Source organism: the organism of the source record quoted next, unplaced genomic scaffold (genome assembly GCF_019419815.1).
Source record: "Pyrus x bretschneideri cultivar Hongxiangsu unplaced genomic scaffold, Pyrus_bretschneideri_v1 Contig14, whole genome shotgun sequence".
NCBI lineage: Eukaryota > Viridiplantae > Streptophyta > Magnoliopsida > Rosales > Rosaceae > Pyrus > Pyrus x bretschneideri.
In genome coordinates this window covers 5,114,986-5,132,828 of record NW_025999435.1, presented here as the reverse complement: position 1 = coordinate 5,132,828, position 17,843 = coordinate 5,114,986, and the positions used below count along the sequence as shown (strand labels likewise).

Genomic DNA, 17,843 nt, shown 5'->3' with positions numbered 1-17,843 from the left:
TAATCATTTTAATTAAATTCGTTTTTATTATTTTTAAATTCAAAATCAACTTTTTCCAATCTCTGTTTCAAATAATTAACTAAGATTTTGGTTTTGCATAAATTGTTTTAAATAATCCATGCGGAGAACGATCTTGCTTGAACTGCTATACTACGATAACCTTGTACTCTTGCAAGTATTTTTAAGTATTTTTATCCCTATATTTGCGGGTGGTAAAAATCCCTAGCATGAGCATGCCTTGATATTGGTCTTAGATGAGACTAAATTTTAGATTGCGATGATTAGATGACATTTAAATGATGTGCGTTTATATTGTGATTTATTTTCACCACATTATGTATTATACATAGAGGATAGTTTAGCTTCAGCCATTGGATGTTTGCATGTGTTATATTTTCTAAAAGATGCTAGATTCACTAGTAGACGCTAGTGTGATAGATAGGCTACATTACACAAGCAGACGCCCATGTACACACACGTGTATGTATTCTCACTAGTAGATATTAGAAATGTACTGCAGTTCCTCATGTATGATTTTTTATTGTGACTGGCATGTATTTTTCAACTATATATATATATATATATATATATATGTGAATGTAGTAGATACTAGTATATAGGTCTTTCTAAAACAGGGGTTAGTATGTTATGAAAGGATTTCGACTTGATAATTGATATGATTTGTTCACACTTTGTTTTTCGCCCATAAGGACCTAGTAGGATGAAAGTACCAGCTTGTGACGGTGAGTGAGCTTGGCAATAGTACATCTCTCCTACGTAGTGTTCTCTGTCTTTTTTCTTAGTTGCATTAATAAATAACCAAATTTACGGTTATACTTGCACATCACATGATTACTTGCTTATATCGTTGCTTGACTAATTCTAAACTTATGTGACATGGAATAAAAGGGTTGAACCCTTGGTATGACCGTCGGGGAAGTTGAGTTTTAATTGCGTTTACTTGCAAGATTTATTTTGAATTATTGTATTTGTAGGGGAGATTCTGCAAATTTTTAGTAAAATTGAACCAAAACATTTTAATTGTCACGTACCGGTTACCTTATTTATGGCTTCGTCACCACACAGTATTGGCCAATGAAGTCTAACTCATAGTCAACATGGGGTCGGAGTGTGTCAATAAGATTTCACATTTATGCGATTATCAAGCTTGTTTACGAGTCTTCAGAGGCCATTATCATCAACTCTAAACAAATCACAATTTCACGCGTGCATAATCAACTTGTTTATGCATGTCAAGACTTTGTGATTTACAGATAAGGATGAATTTTAATTTTTTTTACAAGGAAGGAGCCAAGCAATGTTCTTCCGACGACAACGATCTAATCTACTAACGCTTGCATCGTGGAGCTCGGTGGGTCCACGGATCATGGGAAGTGCTGCCATAGAAAATGCAGATGTAACCAGCCAACTTGCGCTGCCTTCCAAAACAGAGAGACACATCTTCTCCCAGAAACCGGATAAACATAACAATGGAATTGTAGGGTAGTATAGGTGTCGAGCAAACGCATACTTCTTCACATGCAAATGTTCTGAAGATAAACACGAAACACGTGACATACGCCTCTCCTCACGTGACTCACCACCCTTCATATACGCCCTTCCCTCCCAACCAGCAAGCTCCTCAACGAAACGAGAGTATCATCAAATTCAATGGCTCGAAATCCAGAAAACCTCTCCTATCAATTGGCCAAGGCCTCCACTGCCATAACCTTTTCCGGGTCCCTCTCCGTCCTCTCCAGTTTGACACTCACTGCTGTTGTTATGGGTTTGGTGGCAGCAACACCGTTGCTGGTGATCATCAGCCCGGTGTTGGTACCAGCAGGAGTTGCAATGCTTCTGCTGAATACCGGGCTTGTTATGTCGGGAGGGTTTGGGGCAACAGCAGCGATGGTGTTTTACTGGGTTTACAACAATGTGACAGGACAGCACCCTGTTGGTGCTGACAAACTGGATCAGCTGGCTTCAACATTGGCGAGCGGGGTTAGAAGCATCAAGAACCGACATGAAGAGCGCCTAGGAAGCACATCAGCAACGATACACAGGGTGCACAATGATATCATCAAACAGATATTAACACAGCAATGGTTGCTTCATGGCCAAGAAACAACTACCATGTAATCTTTGTTCACTGTCAGCTCTTATTTGTGTTAGTTCCATACCAATCTGTGAGGATCAGTTTTCAATGCGGTTTTCTATGCGGTAATACATTCGAAATATGCTGAGCACGCCGCTGCAAATGATCATAAAACCTAATAATCTAGCATGCCATCACACCGTTGCAAAAGATACATTTCACGCCTAACAATCAAACATACTCAGTTTGGTTTTGGTTTCAAAATTCCAATCCATCTATCATACACACTTGTTTCTTTTTCCGGGATCATCAGCACTACATGAATAAAGCAAAAACATAACTCTATTCATATTCCCCACAGGCTTGTTCAGTGCACCACAACGTTATAATCGAAAACGTTTACGACCAGTTTAACGCAAGTTGAGGAAGCTTATGCTAAAGATGCCAGCACACATGTTAACCGGGAAAAGGATAAAGATGCGTACATCAAGTGCTACCACTGCACTTTTGACCGCTTATGAAGGACATGGATGCATTCCAACTTAAGAAAACCCACCAGATTTCTTCGAAATTGCAATCACATTGAAGTTGAGGGAGTCGGGATTTTTCTGGATCATGCCCTGTATGACTTTAGCTGCATCCTGTTATGCAATCAAAAGGTCATCAGATGGGCGATGCACATAAAGACTCGGGTAAAGGCCAACACGTTCCCACTTGAAATGAGCCAAAATAAACATGAGAATAGCTAATTGAACTATTATGATTGAATTTTCCAAAATACACGCACGTTAACTTTAAATCAGTTCAAAACAGTTTTAGTTATAGTTTCCTCTCTCCCTCGAAACTTCATCCATTTAATCTTTAGGATATTATGCCTCTTCCCTCTCTTTACTTAACCAAAAAAAGAAAAGGTTACTAAATGGACAGTTAAACTTTTGATATGTTTAGGCATTGATTGTGTGTTGTTCCTCTAATTTTGAATCAGAAAGCACAATGACATCTTAAATACCTGCAATAGACTGTTTGGTGAAGATGGACCATGAGAGATTGGACCTGACTTCCTCCCATCAAGCTCATAAAGCTCCCCTACATATTAAACAAAAGATCGAAATCACAAACCGTGCAGTAGGGTAAGTAAATCTTCAAGAACCATCTCTGAACAGATATAGAAGAAGCGCTTACCGTCCACGCATGCAAAGCAAATAAAGTGAGTGTCTGCATTGTCGGACGCCTACAAAGAAACAGAGTAAGACATGTGAAGCACAAACCATCTGACCCAAACAGAGAAAAGTGGAGAGATTGGTACTTTACATAATATTCTATGCTACTTAAAATATATCACCTCTGTATCACCACCATTGGCTGCTACAGAATGAGCAACTTCCACTTCTGTGTCACTTTCAAGGAATGCTGCACGCTACATTTGTATGACAAATAGATGACAATAAGAGGCAAGAAGAATAATATGAATCTATATGAATTGGTCAAGCTGAAAGGACAAAATATGAGGGAAAAGAAAATAGAACCTGCATTGGATCCATGCTTGCAGTTTTTTTGAAAAACCTATCCAAAAACGAATCCTCAACTGAAAAGAGAAAGAGGATAACATGGGAAAAATAACTGTGATAAACATTTATTAATAAATAGTAAGCAATTGTCAGAAAGAAAATAAATCATTAATTTTGGCTTCTACGGGGAAGCATGTTTTCCAAGGTTGCGTACATGAACAAAATCAAGCTTCAATTCCTCCAAAGGAGTTACTTAAGGGAACAGTTTTGGTATCTAGAACTCTCTAGTTTCGCAATTCTGTATCCCTAATTTCCACAGCTAGGTGTTCCACAAACATGCACTGTCCTAGTTAGAAACTAGAATGGCATACACTTTGGTAGTAATAACCAAGAAACTCCTTTCCAATGGTATGCTATTTTCCCCAGGTATTCTATATTCTTAATTATCATTTTACTTCTATGGATCCAATTGTTCCTGCAATTGTTTGGCATTTTCAAAAGCAGGGTGATCAAACGTTGTTAGGTAAGAGAAAGAGGAATATGAGAGAAAAAAGAGTTAAAGGAACCATTGGCCCTAAAGAATTTTCAACAAACCCCTCCTCCTCTCTCTCTCATCTCTCTCTCTCACACACACACACACACTCTTTTCCTGGTCAAGGGGGAGAATCCAAAAGAGACCAAGATTTGCTAGCAGCCACTCAAAAAACACGGCACTCTAAATCACTAGCAGTTATTAATACTTGTGTGTAATACATACAACCGCAAGTATGGAGAACGCAAGGCTGCCATGAATAACTCTAACCATAACTCACCCATAACAGGAAAACAGTAAACAACTTACCAAGTTTGATCTCTGAATTGATGTTTCCAACAGCATGAAGAAGCCCAATTGTTCCACAAGCATTGCCCACAGTTTGTTTCATAAAATAAACATTACCTTTGGGTTCCTACAGCCAGGATATGCATTCCGAATCATTCTAATTAAATCATACCACTTCAAATCAAATCAAGTCATAATGAATTTGAATACAAAATTCTCTTTTGATCAGTAAATTAGAAACACCAAACAAAAAAAACAGGTATGCAAGAAGTAAATAAAACGAATTAACACAATCGAAAATAAGTGAGCAAGGTATGAAAACATAAAACACAAAACATGGTTGAATGTGAACATAAATTTCAATACAGAACTGATCTCTCAAAAGTTACTATCATCGCATGAATATGCACATGCGCGCCATCCACATATATGCACAGAGAGATCACAAGTCCAACAACCCACTCAAAAATAAAAGGCTTTCATTTTATACAGAGCATCCAATCAAATTTCCTATCACTCACCTGTTTTTCATTTGCCTGCATCATTCTCTCTTCTTCAGTCTGAAAAGTACAGAAACATTGCTCAAATCAGGAGACAACCAAATTTCATAATGTCCAAAAGAAAGACAGATGCAGAGAACTTAAGTTCCACACCAACCTACAAAGTTCGGAATTATTAATTTGTATTTCAAGGAAAGAGACAAAACCTTAGTGGTTATAGGATAAAGAAACAGGACAGCAAGTACAGGCTTCGGAACCATATCTAAGAGTTCTCCATCCAATCCGTAAACATCATAGCATTCTGCCTCATCCTCTTGAAGACCCAGGCCCCAAAGGAACTGCAATGACCAAATATGTTTCTTTCATTTGATTTGGTATTTTGCACAATGAGGTAAAACCATTATAAGGTTCAATGGTGCAAATGGTGCTCTTCTTGAGTATATCACCTTTGTGAAAATTATAAATCTAATTTGCAACATAACATACAAACAAGAGTACATGTAATCAAAATGACGAAAGGATAGGCTAAACATTTTTCCGCTTCTCTTCAGTGCAAAATGATTTTCGCTACTCATTACGTTTTAATTTTGAAAACCAAATTCTTGTTTAGCTTTCTATCAAAAGCAAATGTTTAGTTATTATTCACTAATTGGGTCTCCCTAACGCTAAAAATTTTGGTATAAATGAAACCGATACGTACTTTATCATCTCTTTGCCAACTGCTTTCCCCTACAGCAACTAAGCAGATTCTCCGTGAGTGGTTTACATTCATTTCTAATTATTACCCAGATCCAAACAAGCTTAATCACATACTCGAACCCAATTTCCAGAAGAATCAAAACGTTCCATTTTCCACATCAAATTCGCACCAAACCCTAGCTCTGCGTTTTCTCGGAAAACAAACAGAGCATAATCCGAAGAATACAAAATAAGTACGGGTAATTTAATTTTTTCTTGAAAAGGAAGGCGATTGATTGAAGTACCTGATTCATAACATCAGGGTTAGCTTCGAGAGGAAGCCATCTCTTAGCCGATGGGGTTTCGTCCGAAGCAGCCATGGCTTTTGCTCTCTCTCTCTCTCTCTCTCTTTGTACGATTCGATTTTAGATTCTTTGTGCCTTTTCGTTTGGTGAGGTTTCTAGCTGGAAAATCTGGGATTTTGTGAAATGCTCTTCCGGGTTTTATATATAGGTTTTGGGCGGTGGGTTTTCCATTTTACAATGTGTTTTGAAATATGAAAGTATGTTGGTGAAATTAATTATGGATTTCAAAGTAATTTAAGTATGTTTTAGAAGAAGCATCATATATGTGCTTTTTGCATGAAACACTTAAAGGTTTTTTCAAGATCTCGTTCAATTTTTACTAAGGACTGATTTCAAAAAGATTTTATTCAAAAGCGTTTTTAGTCATTTTAAAAACACTTCCAAATGAGTCATTGATCAACTCACCTCAGGCCTTACTCTGAGCAAGTCCCCATTTCAAGGCCCATAGATGCCACTTATTGTTCGTTTAAGTAACCGTAATCAAAATAAGATGAATTGAATTGAGAAAGAGTTTAAATGAAGAGGAATCAGAATTGGATTCATGTTGAAGCTATTTAATTAAATATTCTAAAATCGAAGTATGAATGAAATTAAGTTCATATAAGTTGTTTACTAATTCCCCTAAATCAGAATAAAAATTAATATAATTACTAAAATGTTCTTATTCTTTTTGTTTTATTTCATCTTATATTAAAATGCCCTCATCCACCTCCTCAGCACCACCATGTCTTATTATTTTTAACCTCAATCCTCCAATCACCACTCTCCAAGTTCTGAAATCATAATCAAATTTTCTTTGAACCAAAATAAATAAATAAATAAAAACAATACAAAAATTCAAAAATCAAAAGCTCTAGTTTGAATATAACTTGATCAATCGTGTTATACTGTTATTGTGAAAGGAAGAAAAATAGAAGGAAATGACTTCTGGCAACATCGGAAAAGGGAAAATACAACGCCGTCAAACAGTCAGTGCTTAGTGTTGAATGGCAGATTGAAATTTTAAAAATAAGAAAGAGGGCATAATAGGAAGAAAACTTGCATTCCCGAGTCTCTCATCCTCATGGAATTCAAATACCTCATCAATATAAGGAGTCCAATTCCACCACCTTTAGGAATTGAATCCCTTATTTCGTGTGGACTCCACCACTTTCTTTATTCTTTCAAAGTTAGTAAACGCTTGAATACTCCGTAATCGGAATCATATTTCTTATATTTATTCTTATTACGGATACCTAAACACGTCATTAATATATTTGTGTATGGATTTATGCTTTAACCCCAATGGTAGGAAGAAGGCCAGTTCAAATCTAGTAAATTAAAAGTTCAAAACCAATTTATTTCTTTATCTATCTGTATCTCGTTATATAAAAATATAAAAATTGAATATGACCTTTAGTTCAAGTGGTTAAGCCTATTGTCATTACATCTAGTATTATACGCTCGATTCTTCTCCCTCCCCCATTTGCTTGAATAAAAATGATTATAAATTGTTCTTTTTTGAATTTTAGATTTGTAATGGGTCGGGCGTTGCTCATGTGGTCTTGAGGGCTATTGGAACAATGGTTGAGGAGTGTCGTGTCGAAGGCGCCTCGAAAGAATATTCTTGAATAAAGAGGTTAAAGGTCCTTACGAAGTTTTCTCTGGTGCACATTTAAGTACATACATGAACAAAAGTCATTAGTTTTCGACTAAAATAGAACAAGAGTCGTTAGATCATTTAACTTAATAGGATCTAATGACTTTTGTTCAGATGTATAACTTAAAATTTTATTTTTAATGTGCACTGAAGAAAATTCAAGGTCGTAATGTGTTAAAAAAAATGGTAGTTTTAAGTGCTATCGTATGAGGAAAAAAAAAAACAATTCCTTTTTTAGAGAGAGGACTAAGGTAAAACCTATTTCACGCCTAGTCAATCAATCTACTCCTTTTTTTGGTCGAAAGCAAACAATTTCATTGAAAGGCAGTGGCACAAAACTAAGACCCAGTTTGGGGTTGAGGCTGGTTTGGTATTGCTGTGTTTTGAAAAAAAACTGCTTCTGTTGTGTTGTGAGAATAAACGGCTGTAAAATAAAGTAGCAGAGTGTTTGGTAAACTTTTTTGTAAAAGTGCTTTTGGAAGAAAAAGAAAAAAAAAAAAAAAGCAGTATGATGGTGTTTAGTAAACTTTTATGTAAAACAGCTGTGATTGTGTGAAATGACCAAAAATGGTATAATACTAGATATGCTATTAATTTAATTTTTTAACAAATAAAGATGAATTACTAAATATACTTTATTTTTAAAAGAAAAATATTTATAAAATTTATCTTAAATATTAATTAGTATGACAAACTACATCAATTGAAATATTTTAGACTGAATAGCTAGGATTCATTAGTACAATATTGTTAATGTACTTGAAGGTAGTCTAATTAGAGACATTCATCAAACTTGCCGCTATTCTATTTCTTAATGTCTCTGTTTCATGTGATCCTTCAACTTCATAATTTTGGTATTCTTCATCATCATCACTACTATCGCTCTCTTCACAAAAGTTCCTGAGGTCATCAAAATGACAATCATGTTCATAATACCTCTATATGTAGTTATGAGAGCCATTGTAGCAATGACGATCTTCACTTGCTTATTGAACAGGTAATTAGTCATATCCCTTAAAATTGCCCATCTTTTCTTCCATACTCCAAATGTTCGTTCAATGATGCTCCTAAGAGAAGAATGCATGTGGTTGAATACCTCTTTATAACTCGTTGGTTCGGCACCCCTATGAAAATCTGGGAGATGATATCTTTCACCTTTATATGGCCCCAAATGACCTCTCATTTGTGGGTACCCTGCATCTACCAAATAATATTTTCTTGACAATTGCAAATTTTGTTTTGTATTGTAGTAATTATACAAAGCAAGTACGTAAAATGTTATAATAATACAAAGCAAGTATGAATATTGCTATTTGGAGGCTTAGAAAAGTTTAAATTTAGATTCCGTAGCATGGATAGAAAAACCCTTGTATCATGTGCAATGCGTTCCCATCCAGCACAAGTAAATGTGAATTGCATGTTAAAATTACATGCAGCCATAACATTTTGAGTCAGTATTCCTTTCCTACTAATGTATGGAACTTGATCCGGAGGTGGTATTGAAGCCTCAACGTGTACTCCATCTATAGCACCAATACAATCCTAAAAACAATGACATAGAAGAAAATCGTCAGCCTACACTTCTAGTTGCAAATAAGTTAGAAGACGAGTCAAACTTTACCTTAAAATAAGGCATGTATTTTGTATCTCTCTTTATTTCTTGGGGAATGCCACGAAACTCCGAATCCATCGGTTTGATAATATCTATTGTCATCTTACATACGATATCCAACATAGCATCAAAATATCTACTAACAGTTTCACCAGCATGTTGAAATCTCTCTTGCGCTAATCTATTTTTCACACCATGTTCCAACATATGCAAGAACATTCCTAATATTTCAATTGCACTCATTCTCCTTGAACCTTTCAATCCATAATTAGTTTGCAAGTCATTGGATAATCTATAAAAGACATCTTTGTTCATTCTAAACATTCTATAGCATCGCACATGATTTCCTTGTAGTACTTCCATCAACCAAATATTAGATGTTTGGGAAGAATTCATACACGGAGCTTTGTGGACATATTTTAAATAATATGTTTCAATAGCTTCTACAACGCATATAATTAGACTATCCTCCAAATCCTCAACATCATCATCATCATAGGTGTTCATATTGAATATACACCTGTAACATAACACATAATTCAACATTCCACAAGTCATAATCCAACAATCACTAAGAAGTCATAATCCGAAATTCAAGAATAATCCAACGTTTAATAAAAAATCATAATCCAACATTCAATAAACATAAAGTACAAGCAACATTCAATAAACACAAAGTACAAGCAACATTCAACACATAATCTTAATGCAAAGTACAAACCACACAGTCCTAATTCATAGTTTTAGCTCCTTATTGTTCTTTGTTGAACATATATTTTAACCAAGTTAGCTGCACTTCAGGATCTTTCATAGTGGCAAACACCTCTCGCTTCTCTGCACTACAAAATAAACATGTAGCAAACAACCATAACTCGCTAGTGACTCATCAATGAGTTGAATTGCGGAAGTGATAGCGTATGTTGCACAATTGCCTAGTTATAAGCCACCTAGCGAGTTATGGTTGTTTGCTACATGTTTATTTTGTAGTGCAGAGAAGCGAGAGGTGTTTGCCACTATGAAGGATCCTGAAGTGCAGCTAACTTGGTTGCAATATATATTCAACAAAGAACAATAAGGAGCTAAAACTATGAATTAGGACTGTGTGATTTGTACTTTGCATTAATATTATGTGTTGAATGTTGCTTGTACTTTGTGTTTATTGAATGTTGCTTGTACTTTGTGTTTATTGAATGTTGGATTATATGTTGAATGTTGGATTATGATTTCTTATTAAACATTGGATTATTCTTAAATGTCGGATTATGACTTCTTAGTGATTGTTGGATTATGACTTGTGGAATGTTGAATTATGTGTTATATTACAGGTGTATATTCAATATGAACACCTATGATGATGATGATGTTGAGGATTTGGAGGATGGTCTAATTATATGCGCTGTAGCGAAAGCTGTTGAAATATATTATTTAAAATATGTCCACAAAACACCGTGTATGAATTCTTTCCAAACAGCTAATATTTGGTTGATGGAAGTACTACAAGGAAATCATGTACGATGCTATAGAATGTTTAGGATGAACAAAGATGTCTTTTATAGATTATCCAATGACTTGCAAACTAATTATGGATTGAAAGGTTCAAGAAGAATGAGTGCAATTGAAATATTAGGAATGTTCTTGCATATGTTGGGACATGCTGTGAAAAATAGATTAGCGCAAGAGAGATTTTAACATTCTGGTGAAACTCTTAGTAGATATTTTGGTGTTATGTTAGATAACGTATGTAAGATGGCAACAGTTATTATCAAACCGATGAATTCAGAGTTTCATGGCATTCCCCAAGAAATAAGAAGAGATACAAGATACATGCCTTATTTTAAGGTAAAGTTTGACTCGTCTTCTAACTTATTCGCAAACTAGAAGTGTAGGCTGACGGTTATCTTCTATGTTATTATTTTTAGGATTATATTGGTGTTATAGATGGAGTACATGTTAAGGCTTCAATACCACCTCTAGATCAAGTTCCATACATTGATAGGAAATGAATACTGACTCAAAATGTTATGGTTGCATGTAATTTTGACATGCAATTCACATTTACTTGTGCCGAATGGGAAGACACTGCACATGATACAAGAGTTTTTCTATCCGTGCTACGGAATCCAAATTTAAACTTTTCTAAGCCTCCAAATGGTAATCTTCATACTTGTTTTGTATTATTATAACATTTTACGTACTTGCTTTGTATAATTATTACACTACAAAACAAAATTTTCAATTGTCAGGAAAATATTACTTGGTAGATGCGAGGTACCCACAAATGAGAGGTTATTTGGGACCATATAAAGGTGAAAGATATCATCTCCCGGCCTTTCATAGGGGTGCCAAACCAACGGGTCATAAAGAAGTATTCAACCACATGCATTCTTCTCTTAGGAGCATCATTGAGCGAACTTTTGGGATATGGAAGAAAAGATGAGCAATTTTAAGGGATATGCCTAATTACCCGTTCAATAAGCAAGTGAAGATTGTCATTGCTACAATGGCTCTTCATAACTACATACGGAGGTATTATGAACGTGATCGTCATTTTGATGACCTTAGGGACTTTTGTGAAGACAGGGATAGTAGTGATGATGATGATGAAGAATACCAAAATTATGAAGTTAAAGGATCACATGAGATAGAGACATTAAGAAATAGAATAGCAGCAAGTTTGATGAATGCATCTAATTAGACTACCTTCAAGTACATTAACAATATTGTACTAATGAATCCTAGCTATTCAGTCTAAAATATTTCAATTGAAGTAGTTTGTCATATTAATTAATATTTAAGATAAAGTTTATAAATATTATTCTTTTAAAAATAAAGTATATTTCGTAATTCACCTTTATTTGTTAAGCAAATTAAATTAATAGCACATCTAGTATTATACCCTTTTTGGTCATTTCACACAATCACAACTGTTTTACATAAAAGTTTACCAAATACTATCATACTGCTTTTTTTTTTTTTTTTTTTCCTAAAGCACTTTCACAAAAAAAGTTTACCAAATACTATGTTGCTTTATTTCACAGCTGCTTATTCTCACAGCACAGCAGAAGCAGTTTTTTTTCAAAGCATAGTAATATCAAACCAACCCTAAGGACAACAAATAAGCCCAATACAATTGGGGAAAGCCAAAAGCCCAAACAACAAAAGGGCAAAATAGCAAAAATAAAAAAATCCTAAATCCTGTCATGCACAAGCAGGAATCTGCCGTAGCCGTCGACGCAACCACCTCGCCAGCAACCACAAGGGTAGCCGCCGGAAGAAAACCCAACTCCGTGTTGAATTCGACAAAGGTATCGCATCACAAAGTTTTCCAACATGCAACATAGAGAAATCCCCAACCAAATTTCACCACCAAAAGCACCACACCGAAGAAGAAACACCAAATTTGAACCTCCAACACAAGCGCCAACTAGGAGAACCAAAAACCAAAACAAATGGAAAGGGATTAGGGCTAAGGGGGCATCTAAAACACCCTCGCTTTGGGCTAAGCCGCAACACACTTGGCCCCATTTTTCCAGCATGCCGGTCGGGGGCGGAGCTGTGAAAGGAAGGTTTAGATTTGATGGCGAAAATGGGTGAGCTACTCCTACTTTTGAGCAAAGGTTGTGGCAAAGGTTGTGAACGGAAAGACATGTGAGGGGGAGAAATTGAAGAAGATGGAAAAGTGTGAGTGTTTGGGGTTGAAAAATGGGGGCCACGGGACAGGGATTAGGAGTGAAGCCAAAACGGCGAAGAATGCTGGGAAGTGGCGCAGGACGGCGAGAAAACAGGCCATGACCTTAGAAACCAACGGCCATATACACCGGAAGAAAAGGCCAGAGGCATCACTACTAGAAAGAGACGACAAAATGAGAGAAGCAATAACAATGGGTTGCCGCCAACCCCAGCCGAAGGAAGGAGTCAACGGCGTGGAGAAGGAACTGGGTTTGAGAAAAAGAGAGAGCGAGAGAGAGAGAGAGAGAGAGAGAGAGAGAGAGAGAGAGAGAGAGAGAAGGGGGAGAAGCTGCTAGGGTTTTATCAGTTGGAGTCCAGGGAGGATTTTTTTTCTAGTCTACGCCTCCCAACACTGGCGGAGCTTTATGACAACAGGTCCATTAAGAGTAGAACCATTTCATAATATCACGACAATTTACGTTGTCAAATTTTCGACGTGAAATTTTTGAATTCTTGTAACAACAATGCTATAATCACAGTTTGTATTAGTGACGAAATAAGTGTTTTTTCTTAAGCATTGCCAAGTTGATCACATTTCATATGACAATACGTCCATTACAAGCTGATCACACTAAGAACCATCTTTGTGTTTTGTATCATCTTTAGGACCATCTTTTTGTTTTGTATGATCATTTCTAATATCATACATGAGTTCAACAAGTTCAACATGTTTGGTTCTAAAGATGATACAAAACACAAACATGGTCCTTACAGTTTCAGTATATCCCTTGAATCACCCCCTTTTTGCCACTATCAGAAGAATCTATACTAAACTCATTGAAGAAAGTTGAGGTTCCGTCATAAAATTAAGGTTCTGTCATAAAATTAACTGGCATTATGGATTATGGAGAGTGGCATAACTACTTAAAAGCACATGCGAGGTCCCTTTTTTTCGAGTTTTGAGATTACTCTCAAGTTCTCAACACTCATCTAAACTACAAGGAGGAAGATTCGAATTTGGGTGAGAGAAGATAGCACATTGTACTAACCAACCAACTTGACTAAGCCCAAGTATACACTCATTTTATTTTATTTCACTTTCCTATGTTGTGTTTGCTAGCCCAAAGTACATTCTATAGACGCTCTTGGACTAGATGCAATGTAGGCATTGTTTTATCAACATTAGCAATGTTTTGTGGGGAATGATGTTAGTGTCATATGCTGGTAACTCCAATTCTACGTCCACGGATCCTACTAGGAATGGCAGAGTATTGGTCCACTAGAATGCAATGTTTATACAAAATAAGAGTTGAGGTTTTGGCAACACTAAAATAAATTTATCCTATTTCATCACCAACATTAATTTCAAGGATGAGATCCCGAATACACTCAAACTAAATGGAGCGAAATCAAGAACAAGCTTTTCTTAGTAAAGATACTTTCCTAAGAAACGAGCCTCTATTCAGCGAAGACCATTTGATTGTTAAAGTGTAAAAAGGAACGATATTGATGAGTACAATTATTAGATTCACTAAGGAACACATTCAATCCACAGACACCCAAACAAAACATTTAATCAGCTGTTCATAAAATAGTAAATTATGATCAAATAAAATTAAGACCGCTACTGACCTGTCAATTTGTCATTGCTGACAAGTTTATTTCTGCCCAACCAAGAAACTTATCCAGACAAATTATAGCAAGTTTATCATCTTAATCGCCGGTATACTTTGGCTTTCGCTTCTCAGCAAATGCTGATAGGGCTTCCAAGCGATCATTTGTGTTCAACGTCTTTTCATAGCAATGTTCTTCAAGAGCCAAAGCTGAGGTCTTATCTACCTCCAGTCCTTCATCAATAGCTTTTTTTGCCATCCTTATTGCTATTGGACCCTGCTAACACTCTATTTCATAAGTTTGATTGCAACAATTACTTGTAACTTTTTGTTCTTTGCCTAGTATGACTATTTCAAGTTATGCTTTAGTTTACTGTCTTTTTTCCCCTTTTCAGTGCATGTATTAAACATTGTCATTACAGCAAATTTTATGTATAGAGAAGTTTCAGCTATAGACATCCACCTTGATTCAGATGTTAGAATGTAGTTATCATCAGAAGGCGAAAATTCAGTTCATAGAATACTCTCAACTATAACATTCCCCATGAAATAGTATAAAATGAACGCAATACTGGATAAAATAATTCTGTACCTTCTCATTTATATTGCGAGCAACTTCAAGTGCCTTTAGATGAGCTTCACCAGCAGGAACACAGTAATTTACCAAACCTGTAGTGACGTACAATTGCATCAAAAGAAAAAAAATAAGGACAAAAAGAAAGCAGCTACTGAGTAGACATACATCACATACCCATTGACACTGCTTCCCTGCCACCAATCTTCCTACCAGTGAATATGAGTTCCTTTGATATTGCCTTTCCAACCAATCTAGGAAGCCGCTGTGTTCCACCTGCCCTGTCAATGGACGCAATCAAGAGAGTTGATCTGTCACTGGATGAATAATTTCAAAAAAATGGAGATTAAGAAAAATAAATAAAAGCAGAGGGTAAAATAAGAAGTAATCATGCGGAAAGAAGTTCTTCCAGAAAATGTAGACAATATGGACAACATAATTCCATAAACTAAATATCAGTTGGAATAGGAATTAAAATCCCACCCATCTCTTATGTTATAAGAAATTGTTTGCTATGAAACCTGCTTAGAAAAAGTTGAAACAGTACAGAATGTTGGGTTCATCAAACAAGATGCAGGTGATATGCAATTCTTGGGGAGAATATCATAGGTGATAATGTGAACTCATTCCGAAATTTAGCACCTACCCAGGAATGATAGCAAGTCCTGTTTCTGGCAAGCCCATCACTGCATCTTCTCCTAAGCCATTAATGGTGGAAAACAATAAGAGACTTGGCATTATAAAAGTTTAAAAGGATTGATAGTTTAATGACCATAACTGGGTTCGGTATAAATAATTAAAGAAATGGAATTACCACATATCCGAAGATCGCATGATAAAGCCATTTCAAGTCCACCACCCAATGCTGCTCCTTCAATGACAGCAATTGTCGGAATAGAAAGTACCTAAATATTATGAACAGAAGTAAGTGTCAAGAAGAAGAAAATAATTTATGGAGTACTAATGTATAAACAGCAAACAAGGAAGCCTGCATACAAGCATTAAATGATCATACCATGCTAATTAAAAACAGCGTTATGAAATCAAATTAGTAAATATAATTCTGAACATATCCTGGACACTCACGTTTATGTATGAGTGTCTCCTCGTTTACATATTGATATCATATGTCCACCATTATACAACACTCACGTATGTGCATCCAATATCCATCGTTATAGAACACTCACATATACATACCCATACCCACTGTTATACTATGTACCAAACAACAAAAAAGCATTTTAAGAGTGTTGTACAGAATCTGAAACACTTGTGGCAATAAAGATTAACCTCTAAAAATCACGGAGTGTCAAAACCAACTTCTCAATTTCTATCATCTTTCAGGCCGTTTTAATAACAAAACAACAATAGAAAATTAACAACGAAGATTAACCTCTAAAAACGAGAATGTGGCACGCAGCGTGTTGACAAAATCTCGAACTTCAGATGCACTCATCATTTTCCGTTCCTGCCAATCAAATTAAGAGGCAAGAACAATTTGACTAGTGAGCACTATCTTCTCTTGTACATATCACAACTCTTATATGCAAATAATTCATTCAAGCAAATCAAAGTGAATATAAATTTGAAGAATTCTTTGCTAATCCACTGTAAACTCCTTCCAAAACAAAACTTCGATTCAACGAATAAATTAAAAATTCCTACCCTTAAATCTGCTCCAGCACAGAACACCTTGGGAACTTTGCTGCGGATCAACAAAACATTAGCAGAAGAATCCTTACTGACAGCTTCAAAGGTGTTCTGTAAACCTCTCAGCATATCTTTCCCAATTGCATTTCTCACCTCCGGCCTCTCCAACCTAACCTCAATAATTCCTGTTATCAAACAAACAAAACCCAATTCGGTTAATGTTTTCTGGGTCATAGAAAATTGGCATAAACAGAGATAACCCATTTTTTTAAACGTATTTCAGAACCAAAACTTACCGGAATCAAAGTCAGGGAGTCGGTGGAGGGTGACGGTGCGTGACGGTGCTGATTCTAAAATCAGAGTCCGGCGAGTTTGGTAAATCCATTGGTTGGATTGAGGATAGAGTGAATTCTCTGAAAATATAGAGGTTGTGGGGTTGTAATGTTTCAGTGACCTACTTAGGACTCTTAAACCGCCCGCCATTTTTCTTTCAGAAGCTCAAGCTCAAACTCCAGAGCAGCTCTTCTTGCCAATTGATGGGCTGAGAGAAATGAGGGAGTCAGGGAGAAATCCTGTCTAACAAGACGACATTGCACAATAACTCATGCCACCTGTCCAACTTAAACACAGCTAGCCTTCATGCACGCGTGAGTGAGTGCAGAAGAAATTTTTTAAATCACGATGTGCTACGCGTGATTTAAACGTTTGAAATATATTTATATACATAAATTGACAAAAGGAAAGTTAAATATTTGAAATAAATGAATAATCTTAGATCATGCTAGAAGAAATTCCTCATAAACCAATTAAAGCAGTTGAATTTATATAATAAAATCGATCTCTATAAAATTTACAATAAGAATAAAGAAAATAATATTTAATGAACAATTGATTGAATCACATTATTGTTAGCTCATTGTAAGGCTAAACTCACCCTAAATAACATCGTTTGTTAAAAAAAAAAAAAAAACATTATTTGACAACTAATTTAATCACATTATTATTTGCGTGTGAAAGACCTTTTTTATAACCGGCATTACATATCTCTGAAGAAGTTTTGAACGTTTTTAAAAATAGAGAAAATAATATTGAATGAACAACTAATTGAATCACATTA

The 17,843-nt window shown here is 35.8% G+C and overlaps 3 protein-coding genes across 6 annotated transcripts; 1 reads left to right on the top strand and 2 right to left on the bottom strand.

Annotated features, from left to right (window-relative positions):
- Positions 1-1,278: 1,278 nt before the first annotated feature.
- On the top strand, positions 1,279-2,204 carry LOC103926613 (oleosin L-like). The gene has a single exon (XM_009335417.3). It carries the CDS (start codon positions 1,672-1,674, stop codon positions 2,137-2,139), a length of 468 nt encoding a protein of 155 aa, XP_009333692.2. The 5' UTR covers positions 1,279-1,671; the 3' UTR covers positions 2,140-2,204.
- A 215-nt stretch (positions 2,205-2,419) lies between these two features.
- Positions 2,420-6,091, bottom strand: LOC103926612 (ubiquitin carboxyl-terminal hydrolase 3). The gene is made up of 9 exons (XM_009335416.3): positions 5,907-6,091; positions 5,130-5,261; positions 4,945-4,983; positions 4,445-4,550; positions 3,622-3,680; positions 3,438-3,512; positions 3,278-3,326; positions 3,105-3,181; positions 2,420-2,736 (listed from the first exon to the last, which is right to left on the bottom strand). The coding sequence occupies exons 1-9, from the start codon at positions 5,979-5,981 to the stop codon at positions 2,638-2,640; spliced, it is 711 nt and encodes a 236-aa protein (XP_009333691.2). The 5' UTR covers positions 5,982-6,091; the 3' UTR covers positions 2,420-2,637.
- Positions 6,092-8,286: 2,195 nt separating this feature from the next.
- LOC103926611 (probable enoyl-CoA hydratase 2, mitochondrial) lies at positions 8,287-17,310 on the bottom strand. Of its 4 annotated transcripts, none has more exons than XR_007256673.1 (9): positions 17,023-17,310; positions 16,742-16,911; positions 16,470-16,544; positions 15,888-15,978; positions 15,720-15,771; positions 15,251-15,390; positions 15,092-15,168; positions 14,519-14,776; positions 8,287-8,505 (listed from the first exon to the last, which is right to left on the bottom strand). XR_007256673.1 is itself a non-coding variant. In XM_048579909.1 (8 exons), the coding sequence occupies exons 1-8, from the start codon at positions 17,207-17,209 to the stop codon at positions 14,600-14,602; spliced, it is 969 nt and encodes a 322-aa protein (XP_048435866.1). In that variant the 5' UTR covers positions 17,210-17,310; the 3' UTR covers positions 14,393-14,599. The 4 variants fall into 4 exon arrangements, 2 of the variants coding, with proteins under 2 accessions (XP_048435866.1, XP_009333689.2); XR_007256674.1 differs by lacking the exon at positions 8,287-8,505 and adding an exon at positions 8,616-9,147; XM_048579909.1 differs by lacking the exon at positions 8,287-8,505 and having other exon boundaries at positions 14,393-14,776.
- Positions 17,311-17,843: the final 533 nt, after the last annotated feature.

What these genes read in the sequence shown, in the direction of transcription:
- LOC103926613 (XM_009335417.3), top strand. Translation starts at nt 1,672, where the DNA reads ATGGCTCGAAATCCAGAAAACCTCTCCTATCAATTGGCCAAGGCCTCC.
- LOC103926612 (XM_009335416.3), bottom strand. Translation starts at nt 5,981, where the DNA reads ATGGCTGCTTCGGACGAAACCCCATCGGCTAAGAGATGGCTTCCTCTC. An exon ending in ACCCTGATGTTATGAATCAG is followed by an intron (nt 5,262 to 5,906) that starts GTACTTCAATCA and finishes TGGTCATTGCAG; the next exon opens with TTCCTTTGGGGCCTGGGTCT. An exon ending in CAAGCATGGATCCAATGCAG is followed by an intron (nt 3,513 to 3,621) that starts GTTCTATTTTCT and finishes ATACAAATGTAG; the next exon opens with CGTGCAGCATTCCTTGAAAG.
- LOC103926611 (XM_048579909.1), bottom strand. Translation starts at nt 17,209, where the DNA reads ATGGCGGGCGGTTTAAGAGTCCTAAGTAGGTCACTGAAACATTACAAC. An exon ending in GTGCTGGAGCAGATTTAAGG is followed by an intron (nt 16,545 to 16,741) that starts GTAGGAATTTTT and finishes TTTGATTGGCAG; the next exon opens with GAACGGAAAATGATGAGTGC. An exon ending in CAGGGAAGCAGTGTCAATGG is followed by an intron (nt 15,169 to 15,250) that starts GTATGTGATGTA and finishes ACGTCACTACAG; the next exon opens with GTTTGGTAAATTACTGTGTT.